General features: G+C 46.6%; 2 protein-coding genes across 2 annotated transcripts; one reads left to right on the top strand and one right to left on the bottom strand.

Annotated features, from left to right (window-relative positions):
- The first annotated feature begins 2006 nt into the window (after nt 1-2006).
- Nucleotides 2007-3388, top strand: LOC125519908 (chlorophyll a-b binding protein 1B-21, chloroplastic). The gene is made up of 4 exons (XM_048684690.1): nt 2007-2315; nt 2404-2506; nt 2604-2892; nt 2985-3388. Exons 1-4 carry the CDS (start codon nt 2119-2121, stop codon nt 3137-3139), a joined length of 744 nt encoding a protein of 247 aa, XP_048540647.1. The 5' UTR covers nt 2007-2118; the 3' UTR covers nt 3140-3388.
- A 3348-nt stretch (nt 3389-6736) lies between these two features.
- LOC125525750 (protein adenylyltransferase SelO) lies at nt 6737-14278 on the bottom strand. Its single transcript, XM_048690760.1, has 8 exons — nt 13869-14278; nt 13634-13743; nt 9759-9815; nt 9379-9678; nt 8574-8821; nt 8184-8490; nt 7826-8099; nt 6737-7311 (listed from the first exon to the last, which is right to left on the bottom strand). Exons 1-8 carry the CDS (start codon nt 14172-14174, stop codon nt 7057-7059), a joined length of 1857 nt encoding a protein of 618 aa, XP_048546717.1. The 5' UTR covers nt 14175-14278; the 3' UTR covers nt 6737-7056.
- Nucleotides 14279-15371: the final 1093 nt, after the last annotated feature.

Below are 15371 nucleotides of genomic sequence, written 5' to 3'. Positions count from 1 at the left end.
GAGGCTCACTAGGGACACGGTATTTGTTTATATATCCACACATGTATTTAAGTTTCCGGTCAATACAATTCTAGCATGAATAATAAACCTTTGTCATGATTAAGGAAATATAATAATAACCATTTTATTATTGCCTCTAGGGCATATTTCCATCAGGAGCAATATAGGAAAAGGTAGAAAAATACACCATAACCAAGTGTGCCAGACTAGAAAAGAACTATGTTAAGATGCTCGTAGGATTGATAAGGTAATAGAGATGGAAAAGGAGACAACATCTTTAGTCAAGGGAAGCATCAATGGACGGGATACAGGTAAACCAGTGTTACCCTGCTCCTTCGGTAGTATGTTCTATTACGATTTTCGTGATATTGGCTCTTCTATCAATGCTATACCTTACACCATTTGCATGAAAACACAAGATGATACCTATTCTAGTAAACTCCAACTGACTGAGATGACCAGTAAATTAGGGCGCGGGACATTCGGAACACACCATGCGGTGTTCTTCCCGGCGTTCATGTCATCCTTCGCACTTTGTCTACCCTATTAATCTTATTGTTATTAAACCTGAGAATGGTTATTAAAAAACCGGGTGAAACGGTTCGGTTCTTACTTTGGATTTGATTGGTTCAGGTTTTATTGGGCTGAATCCTTTTTGGTTAGGTTTTGGTTTGGGTATGTGAAGAAACCAATTTGGATATAGTTGGTTATGGGCTTAAACAATTTGGTTATTAACGGCTATAAACTATGAGTCCAAACCGGTTTCTGGGCATTGATTATGTGCGATAAGCAAGGACGCATCGACAACGAGTGTCTTTGATCCGCGTACATACTGTCATGCACTATGTAATTCTGTATTATGGGGAAACACCACATGCAAATCGAATGTGTTTGTTTGTGCTTTAGCTAAGCAATTGGTTTTAATACACTTGCCAGTGAGCTTTTCAGTCGTGGGCATTGTCTTTTTGACTCTTGCTGTGTGTTGACCGTATCTCAATGATAAATTTGTTCCCAAACTGTTGTAGATGCACTTATGCCTTTTCTATGTCATTTGCTTCTTAACATGTCGATTTGTGCAATCATATATACATTGAAGCAAACCCATAGTTATGTATTGGGTTTAAACCCACGGTTATGTATATTAGGTTTAAATTGGTTTGGGTGGAAAAAATAGAGGGCCTGGTTTTGGTTGGGTTGAAAATGGCATTAAACGGATATGGTTCAAGTGTGGTTTTGAGAGATACATGTACGGGTATGGTTCAAGTATGGTTTAAGTATGAAACCATTCTCAGATTTAATTGCTATGGATATATCTGAAGATGACTTTTGTCCAATTATATTTCAGAGATCATTCTTAGGTGCAAAGATCGACTGCAAGAAGAAAGAAGTCTCTCTTCAATTTGGAGAGGAGACTTCTCTAAGTTCAGAAATCATCCTTACTATAATATAATAAAGACAAAAACACTGAGAAGAAAACTATAGTACAGTTCGGGGATATTCAAGTTGGCTCTTAGGTCTATATACTCCTGCTTATTACGACCGTTGGGCAGTGCAAAGATTCCCACGCATTTGCATTCTCCTTTGTATTTCAGATTGTGTTAGTTTTAAGATTAACATGGCCCACTTCTGTTCATCATTCAAAACATGATTTTATTTTTCAAAAATCGAAAAAATGAATGAACACCACCGTTGCATGGAAATTTTAGCAGATAAAGTTGAGAAAGAAAACATTTGTGCCTACTCATCTCATCTGGATTTGGTGGATAGAAGTTACCTACATTGAGCTAGCATCAGATTTTCCATACCTCGAAGACATGGATATGTGGACCACGGGAGCCGGGGGGAGATGCCACGTAGGATAGCGATCAGAGAACGCAGGGGACGCCACGTAGCACAGTCGAAGATACCACGATCCTACGTGGCCCAATGGCTCGTGCGCATGCGGATATTGCAGCCAATGGCCGGCGGCATTTGGATATCCCCATCCCGCTCCGTCTCCGGCCGCTCGTGCTCTTATTAGCAGCCTCAGATTCCCTTGTCCTCTCAGAGCGCACGCCTGTTCTTCTTCTTGTTGTTGTCTCACCGCAGCAAGGAGCAGCCAGCATCGAGGGAGCAACAATGGCGATGGCGTCGTCGAGCGGGCTGAGGAGCTGCAGCGCCGTGGGCGTGCCGAGCCTGCTGGCGCCTTCGTCCAGGTCCGGCCGCTCCGGGCTGCCGTTCTGCGCCTACGCCACCACCTCCGGCCGCGTCACCATGTCCGCCGAGTGGTTCCCCGGCCAGCCCCGCCCCGCCCACCTCGATGGCTCCTCGCCAGGGTGACTAAGCAGCTAGCTAGCTAGTAGCCGATCAAGCAGTGACCAAGCAATCGGCATCAATCTGACTGGCAATTTCTTCTCCGTGCAGAGACTTCGGGTTCGACCCCCTGGGCCTCGCCACCGTGCCGGAGAACTTCGAGCGGTTCAAGGAGTCCGAGATCTACCACTGCCGCTGGGCCATGCTCTGTGTGGTACGTCCTCCTCCTCCTCCTCCTCTGCACCACAGCAGCCATCGTTGAGTTGTTCGCTGGTAGTAATAACATGGGTTGTGGCATGGACGACATGCAGCCTGGGGTGCTGGTGCCGGAGGCGCTGGGGCTGGGCAACTGGGTGAAGGCGCAGGAGTGGGCGGCGCTCCCCGACGGGCAGGCGACGTACCTGGGCAACCCGGTGCCGTGGGGCAACCTGCCGACCATCCTGGCGATCGAGTTCCTGGCCATCGCCTTCGCGGAGCAGCAGCGCACCATGGAGAAGGACCCGGAGAAGAAGAAGTACCCCGGCGGCGCCTTCGACCCGCTCGGCTTCTCCAAGGACCCCGCCAAGTTCGAGGAGCTCAAGCTCAAGGAGATCAAGAACGGTACGTCCCACTCCCACCATACACCCCGTTGTTGAATGAAAAATCATGGGAGAACGAACTGACGCGTTCGTACGTGGGGGGGTGCATTGCAGGGCGGCTGGCGATGCTGGCGTTCGTGGGGTTCTGCGTGCAGCAGTCGGCGTACCCCGGCACCGGCCCGCTGGAGAACCTGGCCACGCACCTCGCGGACCCGTGGCACAACAACATCGGCGACATCGTCATCCCCAGAAATATCTACGGCCCTTGAGCGGAGCCGACCGGGCTGAGAGGAGATCGAGGAGCTGGAGCGCATGGTTTTCAACTTTTCATTCATGTTTCTGAATCGATAGATTGGTTGATTGCCTTGCCACGCTGGCTCTGCGCGCGTACGTCCGTGCGTGCAGGAATTGTACAACAACGTCGGCTCTCCGGCCGGCAACCTTTGTAATGTGTAAAGCTTAACTAGCGGCCACTGTTGTGAATGCATCCATATGATCTGTATAAACTCTTTGCATGATGATGGTGTGGAGGAAGTTGCCTCTGACAATCTCTGTTATTTGTACGGGACAGTTATCGCGTGATCAAGTTAACATTTCATTGAGCTTTTTTTTAAAAAAAATTAGAAGCAGCACTATGTATTCATTGAACAAATTTGGTACACAAAATACATACGTAGACACCCTTACAGGAAAACAGAGAGACATAAGACCTTAAGATTTGCACAAAGGATCCCAAATCAAGAAATAATGTAACAGCACAATTAATGGAGATTCATGCGCCTTGCCTAACCATCGTCTCCAAACAGACTCCATCGCGGCCGTAGCTTTGCCGAAGAGAGATGGAAACTGCCACCACACCTGGATCAGGAAGAACACCGTCGCAAACAAATCTGACTTTTGAGCCGATGAAACGACCCGCTGCACCCGACGACAGAGCCGAGTCTTTGTGGCACGTCGGCCAAGGATCATCCTCATGTCCACCTGATCCAGACGTCGTCGACTTCAACCAATGCGATCGGTGAAGATGGACGTCACACTGCTATCCGTACATCCCGCTTCAAATCCTCTGCACACTCTATTCATGGTTGTCGCCGTCACCGTCACCATGGGTGACGAGAAACACCAGCCGACACAACCTAAAATCGCCAGATCCGGAGCCTGACGAGAAGAAGAGGCTACCTGATTCCTAGCATCATCGATTGAAAGAATGTCGAGATAGGGATGAAACAGGGCCAATTTATTCTGATGCGGCATGCATAGATCCCGCCACCGCTGCAACGCCTCTGCGAAAACCGAAACCCAGACTAACTACTACTTATCGGAGAAGCAGCGTCGGGGTCCCCTCCCTCTCCCGTCGCCGGAGCGACTGCCGGAGAGGCAGAGAACCCACGGTCGCGCCGACGGAGATGCGGGCAGAATGGTCGCCGCCCAAATCGCCTTTCCAAGGAGAGAAAGAGGAACGTGGGGAGAAGGAGTTACGTTTGTAACATTTCATTGAACTTAGAGCGTCTCTAACGCGGTCCACCAAACGGGTGTCATCAAATGTCCACGGACACATCCGGACGTGTCCACTGACAGCCGGCCGGGCAGAGATAATCCGATCCTAGCCATCAAACAAGGCGGGCATCGATTTTATTCATAGATTTTTAGACTAGTTTCACTCTAAAAACTGCTCTAAACATCCTACTATACTCCTCGTTGGAGGTGAGGCCGATGACCCCCACGTCAAAGCCGCCGACATCGTCGTTGTTGGCTGCCCGCAACAACCAGCCGGAACCACTTTGTGGCTCGTTGGCTCCGACGCCTCGTCATCCTTAACCTTGAGCTTCTTGAAGAGTCATTCCCGCCGCATGTCATTGATGCAAAGTTGGCGGCTCACGCGGTCAATCGTGCGCGGCGCTCTGCATGGATGCAAGCACCGCTCGGTTCTCGTCGACAACGTCCAAGTTTGTGAGGAGATTCGCCATGACTACAACATATGCAAACTCCGCCTCCAGTTCAGCCACCATCTCACGGTGCTCCTCCAAAAGTGTCTGGTTGAGCTCCTTGTCCGCATGTTGTATGGTGAAGAGGTCATCTGATGTGCCTCTTCCTCCATATCCTCCTCTCCTGAGCCCGACTCCGGAGAGCTCGTAGGTTGGCTCGCCTCAATGTGGGCCTGTCGCAGACCTCCGTCACAATTTCAGCATGACACTCCAGTGTTGATATCTTTGTACCATGTGACTTTGTTATTGGCCATGGCTACGGTGCACGTCGGATGGGTACTAGGAGGGCTCAGACGGCTACGGAGGGGTGGGAGGATGGGCTCGGAGGTAGAGTTTTGGGGGGTGGTCGTCCAACTTTAAATAGCCGGAGCAGGCAAAGGTCAATGCGGGCAATCGGAGTAGCCTTCTCGGGCGGTGCGTTGGCATGAATGCGGGTAGGAGAACGGTTGGTGAAGCTGGTGTAAATGTGGAGGGTTCTAGAGAGGAAGAGAGTTTTTAGAGTGGGTCTAGGGTGTCGGAGTACAGCATGGCAAATATCCAAACTCCCCAGAGCTCTCCCCCCCCCCCCACCCCCCCCCCCAAAAAAATGGATGTGTCCAGTCCAGCGCGATTTGGTGATCCGTGTTGGAGGGCTAAAAGTGTTTAGACTGTCTAGTCGAAACATTATGGGCCGATTTGAGGATCTGCATTGAAGATGCCCTTAGAGCATCTCCGGACCTTCCCCAAAATGATTTTACTTCCAAAAAATGGTTTTGTTTAGGAGTTAGCACCAACTAATTCTTCCCCTTAAAATTTTAACCCCCTAAAATTTGAGAAGTTAATCCTCAAAGGCACCCCTCCTGCTCAGACTTGAGCAGAAAACACCCCTTCCCCAATGAGCAGAAAACACCCCCTCCCCAAACATGATTACCTGTGAGAAACTTAGAAAATCACTTCACATATCGCACTCCTATACATCCAAGAGTCCAACCTTTTAATTACCTATCCCCTTAGATGGATCACCTCCCACCCCTTGCGCAGAATCATGCACAGTTTGTACCTGGTAATCTTTGAATTTGGGTCTTGTAATGCTGGAATTTGAACCTTGCAGTATTTATGGTATTTGTGATATAATATAATTGCATGTTTAATTTGGTTATGCAATCATGCGTGTGCATGTGTGTTGTTCTTCTGGAGATAGAGCATAGATGTTGTGCGGACGGAGCATATCACATCGCACACTCTACACTAAATGCATATAAAGGAAGGTAAGATTCAAAGCAGAGAAAAATAATTCAACTTCCATCATCCAATAAGAAAACTGATTTTCAAAAAGCTTACTACAAGATCAGATGGCATTCTTTGTTGGGGTCTAAAATTAAATGATTTTCTCCAACCTTGCATAACTGGATATAGATTCTTGTCAAGAATGACGCGGTCTTAAAGTAAATGATGACAAGCATGGTTACTTGCAAACTAAGAAAGATTGGGACAAGGACATCATATGTCTCCCACATGTTGGCTACATGTCTGATAGTCGCCTACACGTTGGCTATTACTCTGGCGGAAAACAAAGATACTTAGCAAATAATTAGTGATGCAGTGTCTCATCTTGTAGAAGAGTTTGTCCATTGTACAGCGCAGATGCAATTTATTTGTATGTTGAGAGAGCTTTTAGCAACTGTCTATGACACTTAAAATAAATTTGGAAAGTGAGCATACCTGTTTCGGATGGCGTATCATTCCATTGCAATAGTGACTAGAAAGGAGGCTAGTACAGATATTCATGTATGCTAACCATCCGGTGTAGATCCACCTGTTTGCGGTACGATCCTCCGTGGCTCTTTAAAGCATGCAAGAAAGCGGCTCAACAGTAGAATTACGCACATTGTAACAGCGATAAACAACGTCAACATACAACCTCCCATGTTTCCGGATGCAACCAGATCAACAGCCCATAGTATCCAACACAAGGGTTTTCCACTGATAACATTACCGTCTCAGAAACTTTAGGTATGGAGCGCTTCATTTCCCAACTGCTCCTGAACGGCTGAACATTCTGCTACTCAAAGTCAAGGCAACAAACAACATGACTAAGTTTCGGACATCGCGCCACAGTAATAAAACAATGCGGCGCTCGGAAAACTACATATTACAGGGTAAACCTCCTATACAACCAAAAAAGTATACAACACTGTATATTGGTCATAGCTGGATGTGGCTCATGACGAGCAGGATAGCATGCACACCCCAGGCCTGTATGCCCAGGCCGGTGGCAAGCGGGCGTATTTCTCCATTCCCGGCTGCTCATCATATGGATGTTCCATAACTTTCAATAGCCGGCGAACTTCCTCGTAATCACCTAGATCAGCTGCGTCAATCGCTGTCTGGCAGAGATAGTTCCGAAGAACATACTTTGGGTTGACACGGTTCATTGTGGCTTTCCTTTCTTCATCGGAGACACCACTAGCCACCAGCTTCACAAAGCATCAACATATCATTAGATTGAAGTTGTTTAGATTTTTAACAGTGCTGTGATTTAAAAGATCCAACTATAAGGCATGACTTGAGGTCCAAAACCAAATACTGGCACAGACTTATCAAATGGTGAGTGGAACAACAGTCAGTAACCTAAAGAGGGGGTTCATTACAGGAAAACATTGTGGCAACAGGAGGTAGGGAATAACTGCATCTTAGAACTTCTGCCATGCCGATGACACTTAATTTACAATGCACGAGTTATTATAAAAGACGAGTACATGATGAGATTCCCAAACTATGCAAATGCAATGCTGCTTTTGTTTCCAAGAGTATCCCAGCTTGTTCTCAAAGAATAAAAGAAAAAAAATCTCCAACTTCATAAAATGACTAGGGCTGAGAAAATAGCCCAAAAAGATGGCAATATAATCATTGATATACTATGTCATGTTAAATATTACTATCCGAGCAATTCGGGAAAGAGAACAATTTTATATATACAAAAAAACATACCTCCTCGATATATGTTTGTACCCAACTAATCCATGCTTCCTTTCTTTCTTTCCCAATATCCAGGAGTGCAGCTTTTATTGGAACAAGTAGCTCAGTTTCTGGGATGTCACGATCTGCTTTGACATTCGAAAGAAGACGGAAAAAATTTGTATAGTCAACTTTATCAACAGCCAAGTTGTTCAGCAGCTTGCTAATAAGCTGCTTGTTATATTTTGACAGACCAAGTTTCTTTGTCATTATAGATTGATATTCATCCATGAACTTTGTCCCATACCTACAATATAGAACATATCAAAAACCTACAATAAATGTAGTTAAAATTGCAGATGACCAGTATAGATTTTGGAAGAATAAATACCTCTCCATTACATAATTTGCTTCATCCTTGCTGATAAGATACGCAGCCGACAATGGCCCAGTGAACTGGGCAATATTCCACAAACCAACATCAGGTTGATTTGCAAAACAGTACCTCTTACCTGGGAGATCAGTTGTATTCGGAGTAAAGCTAGGATCAAAAGCATCTAAGAAACCAAAGGGTCCATAATCAATAGTTAGGCCCAACACACTCATATTATCAGTGTTAAGCACACCATGGGTGAAACCAACACCTTGCCACCTGGCTATCAAGTAAGCAGTACGCTCTGCAACCTCAACTGCCCAGGCTGTTATTTGCAAGGAGATATAAGTTAGTTATTCACAAGATCAATGTCTACATTCAAAGAAAACGACATAAAAGGAAATTTACCAGCATATTTGTTGGAAGTAAGATCTATTGCTGGAGAGTCTCCTATAGCTGCCTCAAAAGATAAACCTTCACTCTTTTTAATATTTTCAAGATGTGGGTAGTGATGACGTATTGTGTAGTCTGCCAAACGACGAACAATTTCAAGGTCTTCTTTGCCCCTTGTAGCATGTAACTGGTATGAACCAAAACGTAAAAACGATGGTGCTACACGGCAAACAATTGCACCTGGCTCCTCTTTTGCATTACCACTGGCATATTAGAAAAAACAAATTATTCAACGACACAAGGGAATGTCAATATGTAGTACTGAAATCTTCAAGAGATAAATCATGGCAAAATGATTCAGATTCCTATATTTTAGATCAATAAATACTGGACGAGTAAACACCCAGGTACCGTGTGCAACATGCTTTGCCTGGCTACATTTGCAGAGTAGCAATTAAGTAACTTATCATAGTTCCCAGAGGCTGCTTTGGAATACCCCAGGGAATTTCAATGGATGATAATAAATCAACATTAGGAAATTTGGCGCTTCAAAATAATAGGCCCACGTAAGTCAGGATGAGTAAATAAAGTAATTATTATTAGATAAGGAAACCATTAGTAGGCAAACAAAAGGAACATGGAATTTTAGACGGCAGTGTGATAGTACTAATTATATGTTCATACGGATTATATAGCTACTAGTATAAGAGCTGAACCATCTCAAAGCAGCAACTACGAATCATTCAAATAGGAAGGGAAACTAAAAGCAAAGGCAGATCCAGCAAAATGTTGATTAGAAACTGAAGATATCATGACATACTCATAGAACATATCTCGCACAACAGATTTGCCAGTTTCAACTAGACAAAGAGCACGAGTTGTAGGAATGCCTAGACCATGCATAGCTTCACTGCATAAGAATTCACGGACGCTGCTGCGCAGGACAGCGAGGCCATCTGCAAATCGGCTGTAAGGAGTCTTTCCAGCACCCTTGAGCTGCAACTCCCACCTCTCACCTCGAGAATTGAGAACCTCTCCGAGAGTTATTGCTCGTCCATCCCCCAACTGACCAGCCCATGAACCAAACTGGTGTCCACCATAACACTGGGCATAGGGCACACTGCAGGTGGTTGTTCAGTAGGAGTATTATATATTCTGACAAAACCAGTTAGCAAGATATTAAGCACAGGCATCACACACCTTCCCACCAACGGAGTTTCTCCTGAGAAGAACCGAGGAAAATCAGGCCTTTCAAACCTGAAAACAAATAGAGGATAATTGTTATTTTTGTGATTTTTCTATGTCCAATATCAGCAAGGATGCAAAAAAAAATGTTATGAGAAATGGATGCCATTGGGCAGGGAGTTAAAATATGAGGTAAAGGCCCCGGGGGGCAGAGACTTGCGCGGTCTGTGATTGTTTGGTCCATAAACTTGTAAAAGTTGACTCCACCACCACAAACTTACATCCCAGGTGTAAAAAAAACAAAGCCAATCCTAAGCCGACATGTGGCACTGCAGAAAACACCCTGCTGTGTCCAGAATTTATGCACGGGCTACGAGGGCCCAGCTGTCTACACAGCGAGAAGAATTCGGAGAAAAAAATTAGTGGCAGGCAGGATTCGAACCGCGCCCTCGCCCTGGTCGTACAAGCTAGCAAACCACTGCACCAAATCAATTCATTTGTCATATGTACAGATACACTTTTTATATACTATACATAATACCATGCTGCAACTCACGGTCTGCATGCATGCTGGGCCGGCTCGTACGTAACGTATAGGTATAAGTACGAAGGTCACATCTATGCTTCCATGCAAGACCTCTTGTTTAATAAAGCTCTGAATTGTCCGCAAAAAAAGGAGCTCTTGCTTAATGTGGTAACTCCTCGTGGAACTAGGATTCAATTTATTTATTTATTTTGCCACGTGGCTTCAATGTTTATATGAATATACAGGTATATGCCTGATTGGAATTTTCAGTCTCTCTGAACAGTATTGTAGATATTTTTAACTATGTGCCATATTTGATTGTCTACTGTGTACTTTTGTACTAGCTCCAAACGGTTGGGCTGGTGTTTGAAGTATTTCCATCCACTATATATATTTTTCTTTAAGAAAATATTATCTATTCAGAAAATAAGTCGCCTGATATACATTCTTGAAATTAATGATAAACTAACCAGTAGCGGAGCTTCGCTGTGTGACACGCAATCAACAGGGGGCCAAATTTCCATGGAGGAAAGTCACGGTGAGATGACGTTGAATTTGGGAAAATAAGAGACGAGCATGACACTTGAATGCTTAGTGCTAGAGTTCGTATAGGAATATATGATTAGAAGTAAGGGCTGTAGGGATAAGTCCTACTCCCCGGAATCTAAAAAGAAGGTATATAAATTTTGTCAGAAGTCAAACGGTGCAAATTTTGAAAAAGCTTGTAGGAAGAACTATCAATAACTACAAAATTTGGTATGTATGATATAAAAATATATTTTATTATGCATTTAATGATACCAATTGGGTATTGTATTTGTTGATTGTTTTCTATAAATTTGGTTAGATTTTACACTGTTTGACTTTATAGGCCTTCTTTTTTAAGTCGGAAGGAGTATTAAGAATTAGGTTTCCTAGTCCTAGTCAACTCCCAAGTCAGGCATGAACATGTGTGTAAGCACCGAAGGAAGTTGCTTCTTGTACATCAACAAAAATTGAGAGAAAAACTTAAAAGGTACTACACATGCATTTGGCTATTATATAGTCTACCAATCTGTAATCTGTTTTAGCTGATCGCGAGCTCTCGTGGAGAGTTTTGACCGAGAGAGCTACATGCACGAGAAGCTGCACATACACAAAAATCAGTCGAGCGCTATGCACGTAGGGATGAAAACGGAGCAGAAGCTTTTCCGCTTTTCCGGCAGAAAAATGGAAATGGAGAGGAAATATGGAAACAGAAATGGAAACTGACTTTTTTATGCGGAAACGGAAACAAAAACTGAACGGCGTTTTCCGGTGGAACATACATGAATATGGAACTTTCCGTTTCTGTGAATATGGAATTTTCTGTTTCTACTATGGGCCTATGGCTGTTCTGTAGCCCAACCATCAAACATCACATAATTAAACAATGAGTAGAATGGCCCCTGTGTGGCTCAATTTCTAATAGCATGCAAGGAAGCTAGCCCTGATTGTGACCACAATTGAGACCGGGCCAAAAAATCAGCTTCACTAATTATTTTGTGATGTTACAATGTGTTTTACTTGTAAGAGGGTGACCTGAGATATTGTGCTTTTCTTTACATCTGGAGCTTGTCCTTCTGATTATCACAAATGTGTTTGTGTTGCCAAAGTTGAATAAAATATGCACAAATGCATATCGTATAATATAACCATCATAATATTTGGTGGTCATGTTAACAATTGATTAAATATGTTGGTTTGCTTGTGTTTTCCCCTATGGTTCGCGCGCGCGGGGGGGGGGGGGGGGGGGGCGTCCCGGTGAACACCTGGTACCGTTGCCGTGTCCACGCCGTATTCGCTCCGTGTTTGTTTCCGGTAGTATCTGTTTCTGTATTCATTTCTGCTTCCGCAGAAAAATATGAAAACAAATGCGGTAGCACCCAGATCCGTCCGTTTCCGCTCTGTTTTCATCCCTACATATACGTGATGGGCTGGACCAGAACGCTTCGTATACATAGTTGAAAAAAAATACATTTGGAAGGGGGATCATGCAAAGGTATACATCGAGCTAGACAACATGTCGGCTTAGGATTGCTTGTGGGTGGCGGAGTCGACTTCTGCAAGATTGTGGACCAAATCAGCACAGGGCGAGCAAGTTTCTGGACACCTTGTGCTTTTACCTCTTAAAATATGAACACACTTCTGAGCAGAAAGACATGATGATAACTGGTTGAAGGTGGCCCATAGATATTATCACTCAACTTGATTTTATCCTTTATTGAGACCATTTTCACTTGTTTTCGTCTAGGAATCATTTGAAGTTAAGACAATTTTAACTTGTTTTCGTCAAGGAATCATTTAACCAGAGCATATTGTCAGAACCAGTATCAGCATTTTTCATGGCCCAACTTTTTGCAGCATAAACATATACCAGTATTAGCAAACAAAGCAGCACACGACATGGCCTAACCCTCGGCTTAGCATTTTTCATGAGAACGAAAAAAATAACTGTTTGTCGGACAATAGAAATAACAAATGTTTCATGGCAATTGCAGAAGAGACAAAAATGTAAGGTTTCATGTGGAACTACCCAGAGTTTTTTATATGCCTTCATTCACGCGAACAGCTGGATTCTTTGACAACATATGGCTCTGTTCAACTACTAGTTAACGATCTGGTGACTGAGTTAAATATCTGATCAAGAACCATTTTGTTCCCCAGAAGTAGTGACGAATTTCAAAAAAGAAACAGACCGGTGGGGTGGAGTTAATATATGTGTGAATGAATGGATACAGCCCTTTGACCACCATTTGCTTCATAAATCGTAAACAATACAGATCTTTTACATGATACCTTTTAGGACATTTTGGTAAATATCTGATCGATAACCATTTTGTTTGCAAAAAAATCCTAGTGGTGAACTTTGAGGAAAAAAACAGGGGGTGGGGGCGAATATATGTCTGAATAAATGAAAAAAGCTCTTTGACTTAAGTAGCAAGTCCACCTTTTGCTTCATAAATCATAAACAATACAGATCTTTTACATGATACCCTTTAGTGAATTTAGGACTTTGGTACCCTAATTCTGGATAGGAATTAACTCTTATGTTTAAAAATTCCTATCGAAACTATCACCTTTAGTGCACCGGAGTTAACAGACAATCTTACTAGTCAGTCCGGTGTGCTCACTCACTGGATCATTTGTAGGTTGTCAGCTACCAAGAGTAGCGTTGAGTTCACAATTTCAACGCAAATTACACGCATTTATAATTTTTTTCTTCAGCACATCTCAATAACCAGTTAGCGCTCAACAAAAGGGGGGTGCCACAATGCTCTCAAGAGCGATGGAAATCATAGCCAGAAAGCTAGTGAGTAGCTGGGTGCTGGGATATGCAACTCACTCTTTGTGATCCAGATCGAGGAGGTCAGCTACGGATTCGGACCACGCCACGAGCTTAGGGTTCTCCACGGGCGCCGAGGGAGACACCTTGGTGTAACAAGCGTGCAGCACCTGCAACACCAAACCTCGGGGATAAATACTCAGCAAGAAATTAACCTAGGTGCTACGCCAACCGCGTGGCAAAACTAGGAGCAAGCAGCCAGGCAAGCAGGGAGGGAGCTAGGGAGGGGGCGAACCTGGCGGGGGATGTTGTCGGATCGCGGGTCGCCGGGCAGCTCGCGGACGAAGGTCTCGTCCCACGCGAGCTCCTCAAGCGCGCGCCGCGGGCGGGCGGAGGCCTCTCCGGCGCCGCTTGTCCCGGCGGCCGGCGCGGCCTCGCCGGTGGCGGAGGAGGCCATGCCTCGGAAGAGCAGGCGGCGGAGCGGGTGGCGCGGGGTCGGGGGCGGCGGCAGGCGGAGACGGCGAGGGGGGGGGGGGGGGGGGGGGGGGGGGGGGGGGTATAGGTGGGGGAGGACGGTGGGGAAGCGCAACTGAGGGGGCATGGCGCCTGCGTGCTGCGTGCGGCGCCCTTTTTTTTTCTGTCCCTCTCTCTCCGTCCGGGTCAATCCTGTGCGGGCGTGTCGCCCCGCGCGTTGTGGTAGGGCGGCATGCGTGGCCTGGTGTGGGTGTGGGACTCTGGGGTGGTGGGTGGGAGGAGCGAGCGGTCCTGGTTGAACGGTGCGATTTGTTGGAGGCTGGCCCGGCGGGCCGGCTTCTTTGGGTGGTGTGGGTCGTGGAGGCGCGGACACGTGCGCTTGGCCATGCTTACGTGGTCTGATCACGTGGAGATAAACTTTTTCAAGAAACTTAGGGCATGTACGATGGCTAATTTAGAGCAACTCCAAAAGACCGACCCATTTCGTCCGCTGTGTCCGTTTAGGTCGGCGCGGACAAAAGTGGCGGCCCAACACGCCGACCCAAACCCAAATCACGTTTGCGTCGCGTCTGCGCCGACGCATTTGCGGCCCAAATGCATCGGCGCGGACGCCGAACGGACGCTTCGCGCGCCTTCTCGCTGTCCGCCGCGTCCCTACATGGCGGCCGTCCAACTACCCGCTGCCCACGCGGTCAGCTTAATTTATTACGACGGGCCCACGCGTCAGCGACGGCGTTCGTCCTTTTTTAAGCCGACCGTGCGGCGGGGCCGTTCTCATCCAAACTCGTCGTCCCCATCTGCCCACCCTTGCTCCCTCGTCGCCGGCAAACCCTAGCCACCGCAACCACAGCGACGATGGGCCTCTTCTCCGGCGCCAGCGCCAGCAAGACCAAGGGCAAGTCCCCCGCCACCCCTTTCCCCTCCGAGTTTCTCCCATCCCCGCCGGCGCCTCGCCGGCAGAGGCAGCGCGTCAACGTGCCAGTGCACCAGGCGGAGTGGCACTGGCAGAACCACCAGCCGCTGTCGTATCCCGACGTGACGCTGCCGCACGACTGGCATCTGGATTCAGATAGAATCGCAGTGCCGGCGACGGCGCGGTCGGCTCGTGCTCATGCGGAGGAGGTGCAGCGCCGGCGGGCGCTGCTGACGGCGGAGCAGCGCCGCGACTCCGCCTACGCAACCGACTCGCCCAACTGGGCGAGGTGGTTCGCTTTCGAGCACGAGGAGGCGAGGCGCCGGGGCGTGCGTGAGGTCGACCGGAGGCCAACGCCGTTGGTCGTCCGCGAGAAGGACCAGGCGGCGGAGGACGCCTACCAGGCGGCCC

Source organism: Triticum urartu, chromosome 7 (assembly GCF_003073215.2).
Source record: "Triticum urartu cultivar G1812 chromosome 7, Tu2.1, whole genome shotgun sequence".
Lineage (NCBI taxonomy): Eukaryota > Viridiplantae > Streptophyta > Magnoliopsida > Poales > Poaceae > Triticum > Triticum urartu.
Note: the sequence above shows the minus strand (reverse complement) of the source record. Positions and strands in the feature narration are given on the sequence as shown.

Bases quoted from the DNA above. Each gene is read 5' to 3' on its own strand.
- LOC125519908 (XM_048684690.1), top strand. From the start codon at position 2,119: ATGGCGATGGCGTCGTCGAGCGGGCTGAGGAGCTGCAGCGCCGTGGGC. The intron at 2,316-2,403 runs GTGACTAAGCAG...TTCTCCGTGCAG, and splicing joins CTCGATGGCTCCTCGCCAGG to AGACTTCGGGTTCGACCCCC. The intron at 2,507-2,603 runs GTACGTCCTCCT...GACGACATGCAG, and splicing joins GCTGGGCCATGCTCTGTGTG to CCTGGGGTGCTGGTGCCGGA.
- LOC125525750 (XM_048690760.1), bottom strand. From the start codon at position 14,174: ATGCCCCCTCAGTTGCGCTTCCCCACCGTCCTCCCCCACCTATACCCC. The intron at 13,744-13,868 runs GTTCGCCCCCTC...TTGGTGTTGCAG, and splicing joins CCGACAACATCCCCCGCCAG to GTGCTGCACGCTTGTTACAC. The intron at 9,679-9,758 runs GTGTGTGATGCC...AACCACCTGCAG, and splicing joins GAAACTCCGTTGGTGGGAAG to TGTGCCCTATGCCCAGTGTT.